This window comes from Carassius gibelio, chromosome B23, assembly GCF_023724105.1.
Source record: "Carassius gibelio isolate Cgi1373 ecotype wild population from Czech Republic chromosome B23, carGib1.2-hapl.c, whole genome shotgun sequence".
Lineage (NCBI taxonomy): Eukaryota > Metazoa > Chordata > Actinopteri > Cypriniformes > Cyprinidae > Carassius > Carassius gibelio.
This window is the reverse complement of record NC_068418.1, coordinates 7822692-7837864: the sequence shown is the minus strand read 5'-3', so window position 1 is coordinate 7837864 and position 15173 is coordinate 7822692. Positions and strand designations below refer to the sequence as shown.

The 15173-nt window shown below is 36.7% G+C and overlaps 1 protein-coding gene and 1 long non-coding RNA gene across 15 annotated transcripts in view; one reads left to right on the top strand and one right to left on the bottom strand.

The window, feature by feature from the left end:
• Positions 1 to 13932, bottom strand: part of LOC128011077 (uncharacterized) — a 34234-nt gene extending 20302 nt beyond the window's left edge. The window contains exon 1 of the long non-coding RNA XR_008182461.1: positions 12475 to 13932. This is a non-coding gene — a long non-coding RNA (uncharacterized LOC128011077). The remainder of the gene's footprint in view (positions 1 to 12474) is intronic.
• Positions 1 to 15173, top strand: part of LOC128011076 (histone deacetylase 7) — a 100995-nt gene that overhangs the window by 47984 nt on the left and 37838 nt on the right. For 4 of the 14 annotated variants that reach the window (XM_052593139.1, XM_052593137.1, XM_052593148.1 and 1 more), the window contains exon 2: positions 1840 to 1908. The exons of 7 other annotated variants lie outside the window; for them this stretch is intronic. In XM_052593139.1, the coding sequence (XP_052449099.1) occupies positions 1840 to 1908 (69 nt within the window). Of the gene's footprint in view, positions 1 to 871; positions 1071 to 1839; positions 1909 to 15173 lie in introns of those variants that run through there. 3 more of the 14 variants (XM_052593147.1, XM_052593144.1, XM_052593149.1) reach the window with 2 other exon arrangements.

The following is a 15173-nucleotide window of genomic DNA, read 5'->3' as shown; positions in this document are numbered from 1 at the left end:
ATATAAAACCCCTAAAGATGAACAGAGACTCAAAGTTAAACTTGAGTTAAAACGATTTTAGTGAACGTGTAAAAAATTTAATCAGATTGTTGTACCAATGCATTGTCATTTATTTGCAAATTGCATGAATTAAGTGCGCTTTACACAACAACACATCAATTCAAGCAATGACTATAGTTTATTTTTGATGAAGACAAACACACTTTTTCTTTTTAAACTTTTAATAAAAAGAAAAGTATTATTATTATTATTATTATCATTATTATTATTATATTGGTAATTTAGCAAAAGATACATTCAAGACAAATCTAGACAAGAATTATTGATACTTTTTCGAATGATGATATATATATATATATATATATATATATATATATATATATATATATTTTTTTTTTTTTTTTTTTTTTTTTTTTTATGGTGATTAGTGAACAATGATGGTTAATGATTATTAGTCCAGTCTTCATTCTAACAAATTATTTCAACATGCTGCTCTATCTGATAATTGTTTTTTTTATTTGCATTAATTATTCTTATCATTACCTAATATGTATATTTAAATTTTTTTGTTTGTTTGTTTTTTTTTTACATTTTTTTTTTTTTTTATCTGTTAAGTCGTCTTTTTTGTGGGGTCCTGCACCTGCTTCTGAAACATGGTTTATCTGGTGAGTAGTTACACAAATTTTAAGTACACTAGAGTGCAGTGTGGATGTGGCTGCAGCCTCGGCCAATGAAATAACAGAGAAGGAAACAATGCGAGAATGCATGCGTGAGACGTCACACGCTATTTTTGGAGAACTCCGCCCACATTTCTATTTTCGTCCGCCTCAGGGGCGGGGCTTAGCGAGAGACTTGTAATAACTCACTTTCTCCCTCTCTCGCACCACTGCCGAACATCGCTGCTGCTCTCTTTAATGGATGGCAGACTACTAACTGAGGATTAAGACAAGCTTTAACTGAGGAAACATTTGGACCTTAAAAACAAGTCGTAAAGTCTTCTGCAAAAAAAGAAAAAGGGGTTTCTCACAAGGGAATAACGACCTGTTGCATGCTTTTATCTTTCACGTAAGGTACAGACTGTCTTTCATATTATAAAGTGTCCTGCTGCTTCAGTCTTTATAAGGAAGTCAGTTTGCCTGGCTTTTTGACTAACGTTTGCTATGCCTTTTGAAAGCTGTCGCTCATTTCGCTAGCGATGCGTCAGTCTCTTTCTGCGCATTCCTGGAGTATTGTGATTAATGAGTTATTGACATATTTATATTGTCAAGCATGGCTTCTTTACATTTAATAACTCTACAGAATATGTGCACTGTGTGGGTGAAACTCATGCATACTGTAAAGAATAAGTTTAGAAACAAAGTGGAAATGAAACCCAAACAGACAGAGACAAACACTTCATGTTCTCGAGTCTTAAAATGCGTCTCAAACTAAAAAGCTTTCAGTTTGTGTGCAGCTTGATTTAAAACAGTGTGACTCGTCTACCTAGACAGCATTTTCAGGCGTTTAGTGATGGCCAAAACTATTAAGTTAAGCATTGCACACTGTTTGAGACCACTAGGGTTCATATTAAAATTGACCATGGTTTCCATAATCTCTTCCAACATTAGGTTACTGTCCTTACTAAAACCATGTTTCATTTAAGGAGCTTTCAGAATCTTTCAGATTTGATTATTTTTAATTAGTTAACTATTTTTCGCGTTTTGATGACACTTGTTGTAGTGTAGGCTAGTGCTGTTGTGTGTTTGCAGTGTATAAGTAAGTGTGTATCTGAACAGAGAGGGTGTGAGAGGCAGGAAGCCAAGGCTCTCTCAAACATCTCCACTTCTTCTGGTTCCACAGATGGCAGCTGTGCAGTGGGACTGATCGTTGAGTCAGATCAGAGAGACACTCACTGCTGGGGAGCGCCAGGTACAGTATGAGTGGAGATGATCACATGCTTTGCCTTTACACCAGAGAATGAAAAAGCCATACTTCCCGGAACTATTTACTTTTGGAAATTTCATTCATGAAATTATAGGCCTATGTGATGCAGCCTTAATTATAAAGGTCCAAAAAAGTAGTAAGGAACACTTCAAATGTCTGAATGTTATTGCATTAAATAAGTGATTGGCAATAGCATGTGGCACCTGCAAGGAAATGCTGCAGGCTTTCTCAGAACCTTTTATTACTTTTAAAGGTGATTTTTGGTGGATGTATGACGTCCGTTCACACAGGTGTTCTGGTGACCGCACAATAACTATTCGACAGCCACAAAGTGTGCATAGATTTTGTCTCAATTATCAGAATAACTTTTTTTCGGAGCCGTTCTGCACAATTGTTTGAAAGATGTTTTAATGTGTCTCATGATCGTCAAGGCTGCATTTATTTGATCAGAAAATACTGTGGTTGTATTTAGTTTTAAATATTATTATTATTATTATATAAAATAACTGCTTTTATATGTAAATATATTGTAGAATGTAATTTATTATTTGTTTTTTTACTCCAGTCTTCAGTGTCACATGATCTTCAGAAATCACTCTAATATGCTGATGTACTGCTCAAGAAACATTTCTGAAAACAGTTGTGTTGCTTCATAGTTTTGTGGAAACTGTGACTGTATGTTTTTTTTTTCTGGATTCTTTGATGGATAGAAGTTCAAAATAATATATTTATTTGAAATATAAATGTTTTTGTAACTATGTTAAAGTCTTGGTAATTTAGTAATTTCTCTCTTTCTTACTGGTTTTACTCACTGATCCCAAACATTTGAATGTACTTAATGGATTTTTATTTTCTTTTTTTAAGTTAAAAAGATCAGTGATTGGATTCTGAGTGATATTTAAGTCTCTTTTAATACAGCTGTGCATATGCAGCATATATTGCAGATGTCATATTTCAGGTGTGTTGGATTGTGATTGAAGAATTGATGTTATGTGTATGGCATTAGTCCTGATTGAATCAGTAACAGACCCTTCTGAGTCATCTAGATGACCTGAACTCTCCAGTACACGGAGATTAGATGACTAGCTTGAATATTCATCGTTCCACATTAGTGTACTCAAGTTCATTGACGACATGCAAGGCGAACGCTGTATGGCTTATGTTTACGGTATTAACCCTCATGTTCTGCTTGACCAAGGCCATTTAATGCAAATATACATACACTTTTGTTCAAAATGTGTAGTAATAATAATAATACTTTCATTCAGCATTAAATTTTAGATGCATTAATCAAAAGTGGCAGTAATGTATTTATGATATTGCAAAGATCTTCATTTCAAACAAATGTTTCACTTTTGAAAACAAATCTGATAAAACAATGTATAACGATTTTTCACAAAAAACATGAAGCAGCACAACAGTTTTCAGCATTAATAATAAATCAGAATGATTTCTGAAGGACATTGACGACTAGAGTAATGATGCTGAAAATTTGTCTTGCCATCAGAGAAATAATATATAAATATATTCAAAATAGAAAACGGTTGTTTGAAATTGCTATAATATTTCACAGTATTATTGTTCTCACTGTATCTTTGATCAAATAAATGCGGTCTTAGCGAGCATAAGACACTTTAAAAACATCTAAAACCTTATTGATCCCACAGTTTTGACAGGCAGTTCAATCTTAACATTAAGATTATAGTCAGACATTCATGACTTTTCATCAATTTTTCTGATTATAAACACATCTTTGAATGTAAAAGTTTACATTGCTGTTAGCCTCTTATTTCAATCCATATGTTAGCAGGGTTGATGGGACCCTGTAAAGACAGAAACGTCAATCTCAACAGAACATGAGATGAAATGATTAATTAATTACGCAAATGTCTAAGGCATTTAACCTAATTGTCTGATTTTACCAACTAATCAATAATTCAGTATTTAGATTACACTCACAGAACAGATTTACCACTATTTTATTTTATCTAAAGCTGCTGACACAATTTCAGTCACCATTTCAAACCTATTGCTTTAGTCTTGACTCAGCGGATGGTAGTGTAAACAACCAGAAACAGATCATTGCTTGGCATTAGACATCGCTTGTCCTGTAGCTTGCGCCAGGCTCCATGGGAAAAACAACACGATGAGGTCATGGCCAGCGGCGCGGGGATAACGTTTCAGCCGAGCCTGTTAGAGGGATCCGATCCGCTCCCGCTCTTTTGTTCGGCTGTTACCGGGCCCCACGGACCGCTCGTGAAGCCCACTGAACGGTAGAAGTGCCCGCCTTTTGTCCTTCTCACAATTTATGTAGTGCGTGAGACCCGATACAGTTTCGTCATAGTTTATAATACAGATCATATTGGGCAATGTGACGGAACTAGCAGGCCTAATCATATCACATTCAGTAACTAAACCACAGTTTGTGTAAACTACCTCAGAGTGAATTCCTCTGGTTTTGACATGTACATACAACTCTCCCTAAAGTTTTATTGCATCGCAATGGTTTAGAAATGTTCTGGCTGTCATCTAATAATCATGCAATGTAACTTAAGGTGTGTGTGTAAAGCACTAAACCAGTGTCATGTGAGTTGGTTATTAAAGTTTATTCAATTTTAACTGCTGGTTTTCTGGATCCAAAGGTGCATCTCTTTGGTTTCTGCCACGTGCCAAAATGATTGTTTCATATGAGTAAAGCAACCTGACTATGTAAGGTTACACAGTATCAGTAGATGGAAGAAAAATCTGTTTCCTGGTTAGTAGGGGATGCATTGACTAGTTAACTAATTGGTTAGTCTTACCACTGGTTAGATGTTTTGTGCCTTTGTCAACTGGCTGTGGATCATGTCACTTAAATTGCGCTTGTTATGTGGTGACAGCTGAAGTAATATTCAAAGTCTTGGTTAGTAGTTAACTAATTGATTAGCACTAAACCAATGTCATGTAGGTTATTTACATTTACTGTATTTCAACATCTAGTTTTCATGTCCCATGTCAGAAATATTTTTTAAGATGGTGACATCACTCTTGAGATTAGGTTAGATGGCAGCAACATCAGTTGTTTGGTTAGCAAGTTGTTGCACTGATTAGTTAACTCATCAGTTAGTTCTTTGACTATTTTATGTTTTTAGACTTTGTTGAGTAGTTGAGTGCCATGCAATTTTAGTTGTGCCTCTGTACTGTGGCAGTTGGAGGAAGATTCAGTTTCCTGGTATGCAGGGGTTGAACAGACTAGTTAACTAATTGGTTAGTTCTGCCACTGGTTAGAAGTTTTGGTCTTGTATTGACTAGCTCCAGCTCATTTGACTCAAGTTATGTTTGTTCTATATTATGACAAGCTTGGCAGCTGGAAGAATTTTCAGGTTTTTGGTTATTAAATAGTTGCAAGTTAACTAGTTGGTTAACGCTACCACTGTTAGATGTTTTAGCCTGTGTCGACTAGTTGAGGACCATGCGATTTAAGTTGAGCTTGTTCTATATTGTGGCAAGTGATGGACAATTTGGTTTCCTGGTTAGTAGGGGTTGTGTTGACTAGTTAACTAATTGGTTAGTTCTAGTTAGATTACTTGTTAGATGTTTTGGGCCTGTGTCGACTAGATGTGGATCATATGACTTAATTTGCACTTTGTGTATTGCAACAGGAGGACACTTCAATTTTTGGTTAGTAGTTAACTAATCAGTTATCAGTAAACCAGTGTCATATATGTTGGATATCTAAGTTTTTTGGATTTTAACTGCTGGTTTTCAGGACTAAAAGTTGGGTCTGATTGGTTAGTTATTATTTACTTTTTTAGAGCAACTTTACCAACACTGCTCCTTAAAGCGGTCATTGGATGCCCGTTTTCCACAAGTTGATATGATTCTTTAGGGACTAAACGAAAAGTCTGTAACATAGTTTGGTTAAAATTTCTCAATGGTAGTGTAAAACAACACCTTTTTTACCCTGTCAAAAACAGCTCTTTTCAGAGCAAGCTGTTTTGTAGCATTTTCCTTTAAATGTTAATGAGCTCTGCTGACCCCACCCCTCTCTTCCAAACTGCTTTCAGAGCGACTGTTTACTCTAGCTGCATTCATTGTGAAACTTGCTAATTAGCACATTATTAGAAAAGGTGATTTGCAAAGATTCATTAAAGAAACATTGTACTCACTTTTTTTGTTGGTAAAGCTGGACCATGAATGATTCACGCTAGGGCTGCACGATTATGACAAAAATCATAATGATTATTTCCTTGAAATCGTAATGCGATTATTAATTACGATTATCACAATTTACATTGAATGATGTTTATACCATTGTTTGATGCAACTGCATGCTGTATTTTTATATGAAAACAAACAAGCTGAAAACACTTTAGCTGAAAAAAACTTTAGTGCTTTTCAATAGTATTAAGCCTCAAATTTCAAATATACATCGGATTGGTTTTCATCTTTAAATGATAAAAAAGCACAAATATGAATGGTATTATATGGAGTTATACTAAAACTAAAACAATGGAAAACCCCATAAGATAACGTAGAAAGAAAAAAAATCTTATCTTAAGCGGAATACAAACTATCTATTTCCACTTTGAACGATTACGTAATTGTGGCATCCATTATTGTAATCGCGATTAGAAATTGTATTAATTGTGCAGTCCTAATTCGCAAAAAAATGCATCTGGTCTGGCAGTGAAACAATGGAGGATTGATGACAGCTCACTCAGGGCGGGTCTAAGGTAAGACACCAGTCCAGTCTGCTGAAATGCTACTGTCAATCAAACGATTGTGGGAGGGGCCTGTCTGTGTGACATCACAAAGACAGGCATCTGAGATTGCCTTCGATTTGAGAAAGGGATATTTTAGTAGATTTAAAAAAAAAAACACATTGGGTGTATTTTTATCATTATAGAGTGGTTGTGTACACACACTGCCAACAGACATTTCAGTGTAAAACAACTTGTAAAGTGCATGTAGCATCCAATATCCCCTTTAAGGTAAGAACTGCATAATGCAGCGTACCAGTGGGATTTTTTTGCCAGTTCATTGGAATTGATTTACCTGCGGGGCAACATAAATGAACTTGGTTATGCATTAGATGACAAGAATGATGGGAAGATGTTCATTGTGAGGTATTTTTTGCATCCCCCTTGCTGTTAGGGGCAGAGGGACAGGAGAGTCAAGCCGACAATAGCGAGATTGTTTTTCGAGGAGCTGGTGTAAAGATCACATTTCCTGTTACTGGCTGAAAGCGTGGTCAGCTGACACCAGCCTCCTTCACTGCTGCGGCTGTCATCACTGCTCAGATGAGAAAAAATGACACTAACAGCTTCAGGGCACAAGTTAACTCTTAACATGTACAAATATCACTCCAGACCAAAGCTGTGTCAGAATCCATCTGTTGCTGGTGGTGCTGACATTGAAGCGATGTGATGCTTCGGTGAGGAAGGTTCCGCTTGCTTTCGCAAATCTGAGCCCTTTGTGATTCATCCAGGATGTGACAGTGCTGCTTTCTGAAACACCTTTGATTTGGAGTGTGATTTTTCAGTTCTTCTATATGCGGTAACCCTTACTGTGGAAGATCTATCGACCATCACCATGATCATCTACCATCATCCCAAGATTTGGAGGCTATCATATATGTTGCCTATTTGCTGGTGTTAATTTCTGCTTAATTTAGTGTTTTCTAGATTTGTAGATGTAGATAATTCCATCTGCTTAATTTCATTTGTAACGGTTTTACAAACTAGTAGATTAGTCCCGTGCTATGAACCTGTGTTGATTAGTCACGGATCACATGACTAGTTATGTTTTGAGCCAGTGATGAATAGTTGTGGACAGTGTGGTGCAACTTTTTTTTGTTCTCTATTGTGACAGCTAGATGAAAATTTTGTTTCCTGGTTAGTAGGGTTGACTAATAAACTAACTGCTATACCACTTTTTGATGTTTGAGACCTGTATTGACTAGTCATGCACCACATGATGTTTTGGGCCTGTGTTAACTAGTTGTAATTCATTGGACTCCACTTGCATTTGTTCTTTATGACAGCATGTGGTATAAAAAAAAAAAAAAAAAGGAAATAGTTGCATTGACTAGTTAACTAATCAGTTAGTTTATGGTTTGAGGTTTGAGCCTTTGTTGACTAGCTGAGCAACATGTGACTTCAATTGCGCAATATGGCGACAACAGGATGAAAATTCAATTTCTTGGTTAGTAAAACCAACTAGTCGGTTAGCTATAGCACTACTGAATGCTTTGTCAACAAGTTGTAGGTAACTTGAGAATCTGAAAATAAAAGTGAAACTGTGACACAGAATGTTCTCTGGCTGGCCGTCAGACCACTTATTCTACATGCCATGTCCCATAACTAGTCAACAACTCTCGATCACTTGGTAAAAATGAGTAGTCCAGCACTATTGGTTATATTGGTTATTTAAACCCTGTTTGGCTCAAGCCAGCGCTGTGGAGTCGCTGGGAATGAACTAATCCTGTTTTCCCAGAGCAGCCCACACCGGCCTGCTGTTTTTAGAAGCAAGTTCAAGCAAGGTCTGTGAGGATCAGGACGTTGTGTTTGACCCCCTGAATGTTTGGAGACAAGGAAGTGTTCGGACACAAAGGTGCTCATTTGTTAGAGCACCCAGGACAAAAAGAGCTCATTGAGCCAGTGTGAGTCGGTGTGTGTGTGTGTGTGTGTGTATTTGAGGTTACAGGGAATGTTAATGTCCTCCTTCATTGTTGGAGGCTCAGACAGAAGTTCGTGAGGCTGCATATGTATGAGATGAGTTCCTGGCGAATGCTTTCCCAGAACTGTTGTTAAATAAAAAGAATCCATGGAAAAGCGAACGGATGGCGGAGGAAGTGCAAGTGGGAGTGAAGGGGTAAGAGGAAGAGGCAAATCTGCATGGAGAGGTGTCATTATGTACATTTTTGTGTCCACTTGAGAGTTGTTGGAGTTCAAACACTGAATTACACTGTTGAGTGGCGCCATTTTGAGTGTGCAGTAAATTGTGGGTAGACGTAACCTCCTCTATGTCTGTATCTCTCAAAAATGATTTACACTGTGACCATACCCAAAGCAGAACTACATTGCAGTTATGTTGTAATGCATTTAACACACTTATGTAGGTCACAAAAATACTTTTATGTAATTACGCAAACTTGAATGATTGATGCATTGCAAGGGTTGTTGTGGCAGTAACAATCCTCCATACTCTAGGAGGCGATACAGTTTCCTTTCACCGCCTGTAACATTTAAGGTGGTGTTTACACAACACCAAAACCCTGGGAATGCATTGTGTACTTGTCCTGCTTTTATGTAATCTTTCAATCAAAATTGCAATAACTTGTAATGTCTTAAAACGGCTTTTCATTTTAAGGTTAGAGGAAACTATCGCCCCCTAGAGTATGGAGGTTTGTCACAGTTACGCTCGCAGTGCATCGATCCTGTTTCTGTAGTTGCATGGAGTATTTTTCTGACCTACATACATGCTAGTGTGTTCTGACTCATTGTGGGATGCAACAAATGTGAAACAAGTGTAACTTGAAGTGTTATTCATGTAGGCAGCTCTAAACATGCTGACAGGTAATCTAGTGTGCTTTATGTTCACACACTTGTAAAGAGTACGTTTCACGCTCTAGTATTGTCTTCATTAGTGTGACATACATTTAAACCCACTCACACATTCACACACATGACCTTCCCCTGAGGCAGCGCTCCTCTACTCCTGCCCTTTCTCCTCCATCATGCTATCTTTTCAACATCAGACACATTCCTCTCGTTGACCTGCTAAGGCATTTACTCTTTCTGCTGATAAAATGCAGTAGCTAGCTGTAAATCACACGCACACACAGACTCCTGATGATGTGTAGTCGCATCAGCTGACCGGTATGACTCCACAGTCGTCCTATAGCTTCTCAGTCGTGTTGTAACTCACAAAGTGTTACAACAAATCTTAAAACCTTAAAATAGTTTCTTAAGTCTAAACCTTTGAACAGCAAGCCCTCACACATTCAGTAAACTAATAAGATTCAGCTTTTGATATCAGCGTCATACACTGTTCTGTTGTGTCACATTAGTTTTGAGTTGAGTTAATCAGAGTTATATTATGTGTGGACTGGCCGATCTCCCAGAAAATCACACCGACGTTGTTAAAATGTGTCTGGGATTGAGAGTAAACCTGCTCGGCTACTGAAAGAGAGTCACAAACTTCGACGCTGAAACGGTGCTTTAATAATCGACCCGCTCTTCCACCCACACAAGCACACACTCCCCACATCTTGTTGTTGACAGGAATACACAAGGCTTGTGAATCTGCAGATGCTCAAGTATTTGTGACCAGCTATAAATATAAGAACAGCTCACACGTGTACACAAAGGCGCACACTGGCTGGACGAGCGTCCTGAGCAGCTGCCGTGTAAAGCAACGGGTCTGAATAGCTCAGACAGCTGTGACTCTTGAGCGAAAACACACCGAATGGATCGCTGTATAAGAGAGACATCGCTGATACTTTAACATTATCCATTACAGCTGTGAAAGAGCAACACGGTCTCTTCTGGCATCAAATATATTCAGTTTACCATTTAATACTTCACTCAGAGACTTCTAGAGTCATTGAATAGAGAACGTTCACTCTGTTACAACATTATTGAGCTTTGACTGTATGTAGGCAATATTTAAAGGCAACGAAAGTGCGTCATTAAAAGCTATCCCAAAGGTCATACATCTAGTTTAACATGAAAAAAGAAAATAGACAAATATACCGTAAATGATTAAATCATGTCACGTTAGATTTCTGTGAGCAGGAGGAATGGGAAATATCAGGACAGGAGTGATAGATAGCACAGTGAAGAAAGGGAAGACAGATGGTGAGATTAGAAGCGAGCGAAGAACACAGCGAGAGGGTGTATGTGAATGCGGTCAAATGTATCTAAAATTGGAGATCCTGTCTTGCAAAAGGTCGATTTAGCAACAGTAAAATAGAGAGCGAGAACGGGAGGCCTATTTAAACGTGTCAGCTTATCTCACAACCGCTTTGAAAAGTATATTTGCTTTTCCTTCAAAATGCAATGCAAGGAAGGAGAAACATTGAAGATTTGGTGAATAGAATGACACGCATTTAACGTTATCAAAAGTCCAAGACCACAATGAAAATCTGGCAGGCTTATTTAGCGTCGTTTTCCTAATAAATGATGAAAAACAAAAGCATTTTTATTAGTGGTCTCAGATTTTTGTAACCCCCAAGTTATCAGGGTTTCATGCTTAACTAGTTTTTCCATCTCTACTCCCTGATTTGGGTCTATTCCCTCAGTTAGCCATTAAGCGCCTGTGAACTCTTCGCACCATGGGGTTTTTGCGACATGTTGGAAACATTGTTTTCTGAATGACCATGTGAGACGGACAGAAATAGCCTGGCCATTTGTCTTGTTTCACTTTGTTGAAAAACAAAGTGAAAAATAACTGGACAAGCAGTCCAGTAATGAGCTTAGCCTAATTAGTACATTATAATAACTTGATGTAACTTAACTTGCTATAGTTTTCTTTAACCAAACTTGATTTGCTTGCCTACCCAGCTAACGGGTAACATTTAAAATGTTACAAAACATTCTAAAAGTAATGTTTATGGAATGTTCTTATTTAAAATTTGACAAACTTTCTCATAACAGTGAAAGAATGTTATGATGTTATTTGTACTTGATGAACATTCTAAGAAATTTCTTTGCAACATTTAAATAATGTTCTAATCACAACAAGAAAACTGGCCATTTTGGTTTTTAGAATATAAAAAATAAACATTCAAATCACATATTTTGGGTGGAAATAAAGTTCATAGAATGTTCATAGATGCAAACTTTTAAATACTGTTATAACTACCTTTTGAGATTTTAGTTTTTAGAATATAAAATATTAGTTAATTACGTCATAAAATAACGTTATATATAAAATAACATCATATTTGGGGAGAAAAAGTAGGATATTGTAAGAAAAGTTTTTGTAACCTTTAAATAATATTATAATAACGTCAAGAAAAATTAGACATTTTAGTTTTTTAGAATATTTAAAATAAACATTCAAATCACATATTTTGGGTGAAAATAAAGTTAATCGAATGTTCATAGAAGCATTTTTTTGTAAATAATGCTAGAACTACAACAAAACATTTAGAAAATTTAGTTTTGAGAATATTAAACATTCATTGTATATCTCCAAAAATAACGTTATATATAAAATAATGTTATAGTTTGGGAGAAAAAGTAGCATATTGTAAGAAACCGTTTTTGTAACCTTTAAATAATATTATAATAACGAGAAAAAAAAAATCATATTTTGGGTGAAAACGTTAGTAGAATGTTGCAAGAAATGTTTTTGAAGCATTTTTTAACCTTTTGTAATCACATCGCAACTTACAATATACAACATAACGACAGGAACATTGGGCATTTCAGCATTTTAAAAACAATGTTTTAATAACAATGTTTTAATAATAATTTGTTCCCAATTTTTGTTCCCAAATTTGTTGTTTGTGCTAACATTTGTGCGCACTTGGGCCTTGAAACATAAACTGCTATCTTCTACCTCAATAGAAACTGGCAGTAATATAAAAATAGCCGCACACAAGAAGTCACGAACAGGAAACGAAGACTAAGTCTGCAAACAGGAAGAGTTCGCTCACTCTTTTAGTCTCTCTTCTGTTGTAAGTTTTGCGCTCTCCTTCTCTCACTTTTACACGGCCTCCATGTACACAGAAAGGTCTCTATAGTAACACACCGTCTCCGTGTTTACACATACAGAGGTAAAATGCGAAAAAGGATCTTGTTGCTGACCAAAGGCAACCACAGGAGAGCAACACTATTGACTAATTATAGTTCAGAGAAAGAAAGAGAGCGAAGAATGAGATAGAAGTGTTGCTCAAGACTGCAGAAACGGACTCCATCCTCTGGCTATTTATATAAAAGTGCAGATTGTTTTTTGAGGTAGCCATGGCTGGAGCTGTAATCACCAGTGTTTCCTCAGTCGAACAGGAAACCAAACAATCCAGGCCCTATCGCCAGTGTGCCCAGGGGAGTCGCTCTGAGTGTGTGTGTGTGTGCGGCTAATTAAAATGGCTGGGGTCTCCTCTGTTGTTGATTAAACCTCCCCTTGTTCTGTATGTCAGCCTCTGGGGTCTCCGACACTTATTCGTGGCACTTGCAGTGTGTAGTTATTAGATGGCCAGACAGAAAACTAAAAAAAGAGAGATGCCGTCACCAGAAAGGAAAAGCAATTCATTTTTAAGAATGTGTGTTCTGCTTCCATACGTTGCTTCTTACACAGTTGTGTCATTGCATCTTTTTTTTCCCTTGTCTTAGAACAGTGTGCTTGCTCTTCAGTCATCACTGTTGGTGCGTCTGGTACCTATACCACCCTAAAGTTCATGCATGAGATCTCCTAAATAAACAGTGATGACTCTGTCCCTCCTCTACTGGATTAGCATCTTTTTTTAGTCACTGCCTGATGACAAGATGGGTGAAAACTTGGTGGTTTTTGTTCAATAAAAGTCTGTATTAATAGTGCACAGTGACTTTGCCTAAAGACTTCATTTTAGACACATGCGTGATGTTACTTTTCCATTATGCCACCTTGGCATCCTGTTAGGAATAAAACCTTTTTTTTTTAAGTTATATTGTGTTTTAAAACATTTTAAGGTACAGAAGTGACGAGGATTCAGCAGTGTTAGTTTAGGATAACTGAAAGACTATTATAGTTTTTGTTAGTATTTGTAATTAGATGTTATTTTATTATTTTCTGCTTTCATGTTACTTTAAGTACTTTTGTCGTGCTTTATCATTTTTATTAGTTGTTGTTGTTTTTAAATATGTCTATATAAAGGTTTTATTAATTTTTTATTTCGGTTTTAGTTATTTTAGGATATCAGTGAAATAATAACTTTGGAAATTAGCTGAAATAAAACAAGTTGAAGTTTTTTTTAAGTGTTTTTAATTTAATTAACAATAGTTTCGGTTAACAATGATATCCTTGTGTGTGTGTATATATATGTATATATGTATGTATGTGTGTGTGTGTGTGTGTGTATGTATGTATTTGTGCTTTATATTGTTTACTGTTTTACAGTATCATACTGTTAGCTTAGCAGCATGCTAACGTCAAGTTCTGTTGAGCAGCTGTGATTTGCATCTCTCATGTGAGTTTCACTATTTTATGTATTTTAGAGCATTCCAGATCAGTCAATAAGCAGTAAATGTAATTTAATCAATAAATGAGTATATCGATTAGCAGGAGTTTGGGCCAGATCACACAGTGAATGTTTTAGTATTTAAAAACATGACCTGTGAGCAGTGTAATTTAAAAAAACAACAACATTTTTTACCTGAGCGCCACATTTCTACAGCACTGCATCATGCGTGAGATGCTGCAAAAGTTGTCCATCTAGTGCATGTGTGTATATAAAAACACTGGTATTCCCAGAAGGTTTCGTCCAGACTGCAAGCATGTGGCATGACAAAACAACAACACAAGACGGTTTCTGTTGAATAAAATGCTAGAATTTTAGCTTTGACGCATCTCTCAGAATAGAGGGGCATGTGTTTTAATTATTGTTTTCCAAAGACCTGTCTGACAGCAATTCAAGCATGAGTGATTGAGTAAATATCAATGCCTCACATGGGTTAATTGTTGATTGTTGTGGTTCTGGCTGAGCGCAGCAGTGGAGAGGCAGATACGGAGATGTTTTGAAGCTCGTGTTGCTGCTGAATGTTTAAGTGAGGGTGCTCAGGGGCCATTGGACAGAGAACATGAGCGGTTTTGGAAACTTGGGTCAGGACAGTGTGGGAATATTATACTCGGGATGCATTATACATCAGCCTGTGTTCCACATCCATTCATTTTCACCAGACACACACACACACACACACACACAGGCTTCAATGCAGTGGTTTTCATATTCAGATATAATTCCATAAACCTAACTTCCCACAAACCTGTTGACATTATTAGATTTGAAGCAAAATGTAATAAATCATTTCAAATACCGAGGACAAAAGGTCCTCACAAGTTGGTTTTGCTCTCAAAAACTCAAACATACAGTTGTAGTGTGACAAATTCATCCACACACACTTTCATATTGTGTTTTTTTTACAGAGTTAGAAAAGCAAACTCAGTGCCAACTCTTGCAGAGTCAATAAACTCCCATCTCTCCATTTATGACATTTCTACACCTGAAGTACTTTAGAATACAGGTTTATGAACATTCCAAAGTGTGTACATAGTCCCAAAGC